General features: G+C 33.3%; 1 protein-coding gene across 1 annotated transcript; it reads right to left on the bottom strand.

Moving 5' to 3' along the window:
* Positions 1-2,110: 2,110 nt before the first annotated feature.
* On the bottom strand, positions 2,111-2,494 carry LOC149191275 (uncharacterized). Its single transcript, XM_089406588.1, has one exon. The coding sequence runs from the start codon at positions 2,492-2,494 to the stop codon at positions 2,111-2,113; it is 384 nt and encodes a 127-aa protein (XP_089262714.1).
* Positions 2,495-5,567: the final 3,073 nt, after the last annotated feature.

Here is a 5,567-nt window from a genome sequence, read left to right as displayed (position 1 = left end):
AGGAATTTCTCCTTCATGTGCAGACATTCTTGAAGCTTCTGCTGAGACTCTTGAGGATGAAATTGAAGGTGGAGGTAATGGCTCTCTGGCCTTCCTTGACTGAGGATTCTCTCGTTCTCTAGTCAACTTTCCTTCCCCTCTTTTAAGTTTCAACCTGGAAAGCATCAATACTTTGCAAGACAGTTAGAAGATCTTTGCACAAAAACCCTGAGCTCTGATACCAACTTGATCTGAATTTGAAACTACTTGAAATTTGTTTGCAAGGTATTCAATTCAGAATTAAACATGTTTAAAAGATTTCCATGTCTTGCAGAAAGAAAACACATGAATTTTTCAGCTATTCATGACCCATTTAACATAGTAGAGTTATTTCCTTTTACTGTTTAACACATTAAAACGAATTTGATCTGCAAAATAAATCAACCACAAATGCAAAAGAAGTTGATAAAGCAGTTCACCCCCTCCAGGGCTACATCTGCTGGGTCCAAAGCTCCCAACCTGGCTTGTCCTTGTTTTTATTAAATGCTCAAATTGAAAATACAGCTGAATAGAAGCATCTACAGGAGAAATATATGGCAAAAATGGATTCAGAACACTTGAATCCTTCAGGATTGACTATTTGATCACCTCCAATGGATACCTGCAACCCTATACAGTCTTCACAAAACTGGGCCCTGGTGGCTCCTAGAACTTTCACGGCTCCAAAACCTCTACAAATGACCTCATATGGCTGTAAGACCTGCACCAATGGATTTAGAAGGTGGAAAATACCCAAAATAAAAAAAAAAATTCGTCCAAAACTGACTTTCCTAGCCAAAGTTATGGCCGTTTAAAGTTTCTCCAGTTTTTCCCTAGAAAAACTCCAGCTAACTTTAGTTAACTCCAGATAGCTCCGCCAATTATGGCGGGTCCGCCAAATTTGGCGCTCCTGCCAAAATTCCGCCAACTTAACTGCAGTTACATTTAATGTTTGGTGGTTGCCTCGGATTTCGTGCCAGGCGGAATATTCATTTTTTTTTTTTTTGAAAAATTAAAATTTCTAATGTTATGGACAAATTCTTCTTTTTGTTATAACTTCCTCATACGGCGACCGTTTTTCGAACTGTTTGCAGCGGCGGAATCGGGAAGACGAGCACTTTCCATTCATTCAACTTTGAACCAGTTCTAAGCACTTTAAATTTTGAGCATTTTACGACACTTAGGACATGAGCACCTGATCACCTATAGTATTTAGTTAACTTGGAATATCTTCCTGACTCCACCAACATTTCCCCAATGATGATGGTTCTTTGCAGATCCGTCTTTCTTCCCCTTTTCTTACTATCTTTGTGGATATTTTTCCCATCCCAACTGCTACCTGGTTATATGCCTAAGGTTCTCTGCTGATGCACTCTTGAAAGGACTACTTCCAAATTTTCGAGCTTCCTATCCAGAATTTTGTCAAACTCTTTCTTTCTGCAAGCTTGTTCAAGACCGAAGATGTCTAGGTCTCCAAGGTCAAATCTCTCTGGTTCCTCATCCATGTGGCTATGTTGGCTGCTCTCAGGCATTGTATTAGTTGTCTTGGCTGGATCTAATAAAAAGCTATCGATGTCCATTCCTTTTGCCTACCATAGGACTATATTTGTCTCTTGGATGGGGATGGATGGAGAGGCTGCTCTATTTTGATCAATTTTCTGATCATGCAAAGGTATACTAGACTCATTAAGTTGAGGTGAGGTGGATGGTTCAATAGGTTTGGATAGATCTGCGTCAGGCATGGAATGTTGTGACAAAATATCAAAGCTATTACTAGTGGAGGGTGCAGAGGAAGGGGTAAGGTGTTTTTGAGGACAGGTGGGGGCTTTTTGGCACGCTTCTTTCGATTGGTGACCTTGGTGAATCCTTCAGAGTCAGACTTCTCTGAGTTATCACTGGTTTTGGGGGAAGCGTTTAATGGACAGTCGCGGAATAGATGGCCATGAGCATGGCATTTTCTACGTCTGAAGGGCACATGTTCATAATCTATGGGTTGAATCCATTCAAAATCATCATGAAGAAGGCTTACCAAATCTGTGAGGGCTTTGTCGAGCCACATGTAAACGTAGATGCGAGCATACGAGGTGTACCTTCAGAGCTTTGTTTCCTCTACAATCTTTATGAATTCTCCTAGTCCATTGCCAATGGATTTTAGCGATTCTTCATCCCAATATTCCAGAGGCAGAGAGTACATTCGAATCCAAACAGGTGCCCAGCTGAAGTCCTCTTTATCTGGATTAAATCTTTCAATCCAATCCCTTAAATACAGACTCGTTGTATTGAAGAAATAAGGGCCGCCGTCTAAGATTCTATTCCTGTCTTTGATGCAGTTGAATATAGCATTGAAGAAACCTTTTGGCCCTAGCTGTAGGGTAACATGTCCTTTTGGTTTCCATTTTGAAGCAATCCATCCCTGCAAGGCTTTCTCGGTTGGCCAGAAACCAATGAATTTACCTATAAGCGCATGATCCTTCATAAACTATATTTGGGCGTTGATTCGATGGCTTGGTAAGTTGATCTTGGGTCGATCTGCTGCTATGGGCTTGCATGTGGACGATGTCGCCTTCATGGGTTCTGCATTTCCCGTGGAGGCCTTCTCCTGCCCTTTGTTCAAATCTTCCGCCTCCTGCTGCTGGGCAGATTGATTCTGTGGCGGTACTGCTGTTCCGGACGATGGCTTTTCATTTTCATTGGTATTCCAGTTGGGATTTCGGCTGTCATTGTTGCCTGTGGGGAGAGGCCCCGTGGCCTCCCCCATCTGAATATTCATTACATAGACTCCGTCAGTGCGTTTGAACCAACGCTTGAGAGTCTATGTCACTGCACTGGAGGCCTGCCGCACTTGTACTCTTTCCGTGGTAGGGTTTGTCAGAAACCCTAGATTGCCATGGTTCACGAGCTTTCGATTGCATTTGTACCTAACATTGGTTCTCAATTCAATTTGGATACATTGCAAAATTGTATTAAAATCATAGACAATATTATTACAATATTTAATATTAATTATTTCTAGATAATTTTTAATATAATATTTAATACTAATATTCCATTTATAATATCGAAATATAATATTTATTTATTACACAACAACTATTTTATAACTAAATTTAATATTATCAATTTATAATATCGAAATTAAATATTTATTTATTACATAACAACTATTCTCTAACTAAATCAATGAACAATTTAACAAATTACCTAACGGCTAATTTCCAACGGCTAACTCTAGGCAGTGATGCATCCTTGCTATTTATTCCCTCAGATCTATTGATTTCTCACCTTGTCCTGAGGATGAACCACATTAGTTGGTTCGAAACGTCGACCAAATCCTAGCGATGTGATTAATCCGAAAGACTGATATCAACATTATGGATCACAAAAGTCTTAGATCTAACAGTGTCTATCATCTCAAGAAAGTGCGGTAAATGAGGAAATTTAAAATTAAAATGTCCATATTAATATTATACGTATTTAACATATTTAAAATGATCAAAATACTTAGATGTTCACCAATTTTTCCATGGCCGCACATGACTGAAACCAACCGAGATCCATCTTAACCCTGAATCTATCAAGCGCCGAGAAAGATCAAATCTCTCGAAGTGCAAACCTTTCCTCAAATTTTACACTAGAACAAAAAATTTGTACCTCGAAAATTTTAATCCCTCTCAATACTTCATAAATCTAAAATTAAAATAAATCTAAATTAATATTTATTATAAAATTAACAAAAATATAAATATTACATAATAATTTTAGATAATAATTATATTAAATTTATACTGTTATTAATCTTAATAAATTGCCCAAATATCCATCCACTTTAATCCCTAAATACTATAATAAATCAATATTTAAATAGAAAAAAAAAGTCACATCGATAAATATTCAAATATCAATTATTATAGTGTAACCAATATTCAAATATCGGTTATTATAATGTAATCGATTAAAAATTTAAATAGAAATTCATTTATAAAAATATATTATTTTGAAATGGTGTTGAAATTTCATAAGAAGTTAGTTGGGCACATCTCATCACTTAGATATGTTTTAACTCATGAAAACATTTCAACCCGGAATTGATATTTGTCGGTAAATAAAATATTATGCATCTTAATCTAAGGAATTTTTCAACAAAGTGATAATAACCTTCTTAAATGTCATATAAGATCGTGTAAACATGATTAGATATGAAGTAATTTAAATCTAACAAACTATATAAAACCCCATATAACACTTAAATATTACACTTGAGGTGGTCATTAATGGTTTTTCAATAAAAGAATTGATGTTTAACCTTCATTTCACAATATATTTTAATTACATCGTAAGGCTGTCCTCAGTGGAGTCCATGTTTTGAAACATGGTCTGATCGCGTAGTGATACAATCTGCTCGCATAATAAATCATTGATATCTATTAAATTTTAGAATTTAATACCCAAGTATTAGAGACTCAACATCTATTTATATGATTAATATAAGTGTGTATGTGAAATGGAAATTGTTGTGCTGTGTTTTAAGCTACTCGGTAGACTTTTGGTATACTTTCACATTGATTAATATAAGTCTCTGTATCAAATGGAAATTGATGTGGTGTTTTAAGCTATTGGGGTTCATTTTTGGTATATTTTTGTATAAATAAAATTATAAGGATTTTTCATTACTAGATGTTTTCCTTGTTCTGCTGGAGAACATAGAATACAAAAATTTAATACAAGTATATTTAACGTTATAGTTTTATTTTGTTCTGGAGAATATAGAATACAAAAATTTAATATAAGTATATTTAATGTTATAGTTTTAACAATTTTTGTATGAGGTTTCAATTTTGCTTTTGATCAAAAGTTATGTTTCTTATCCATAGTTTAATATTGGGAATTCAAATTTTGTTATTTATTAGTATTATTATTTAAATTTATATATTTGTAAGGTTATTATTTGATGTCTTATTATAAGACATTGTTTAGTAACTTCTATTTTTCTATTAGTTACTATTTTTTGTTTTTAGTTTTATTTATTTTTTATTTAACTATTTGATTTTATTTTTTATTTTATTTTTCATGAATTATAGTTTTTTTTCTCCATATTTTCAATTTAAGATGACAAAAAGGAAAAAATAATTAAAAAAACTATTTTTTCCTTTTTTTTAATTTTTAGTTTTATTATTTTTTAAATTCAATGGTACTTTTTTTTGTCATTTTCTATGTTTTTTTCTTTTTCTTTTTTTCAATTCTTGTTCCATTAATCATAGTTATTTTTTTGCTAACTTTAAATTTGATTTTATTTTTTCACTTCATATTTCTATAATTTTCTTTCCTTGAAGGAACAACTATACAATAAAAATTTCATTTCAGTGAATATAATTAAATTAACTAAAAACAAATAGTTTTTAGAATCTTGTGAGCATTTGTTTCCTAATTTTATTAAAAAAGTTTTAATGATATATAGTTAATAATTTTTAGGATATCTCGAGCATTTCTTTCCTAACTTTGTTGAATTTGTTTTATTTAGGCATTGTTTTTATAATTCCTACCTCCAAGGT

Source organism: Pinus tabuliformis, chromosome 2_2, assembly GCF_031772625.1.
Source record: "Pinus tabuliformis cultivar Carrire ecotype Pingquan chromosome 2_2, CPIR1, whole genome shotgun sequence".
NCBI classification, from domain to species: domain Eukaryota; kingdom Viridiplantae; phylum Streptophyta; class Pinopsida; order Pinales; family Pinaceae; genus Pinus; species Pinus tabuliformis.
This window is presented reverse-complemented; position numbering and strand designations above follow the sequence as displayed.

Excerpts from the sequence above, each read along its gene's own strand:
- LOC149191275 (XM_089406588.1), bottom strand. The coding sequence starts at position 2,494 with ATGAAGGATCATGCGCTTATAGGTAAATTCATTGGTTTCTGGCCAACC.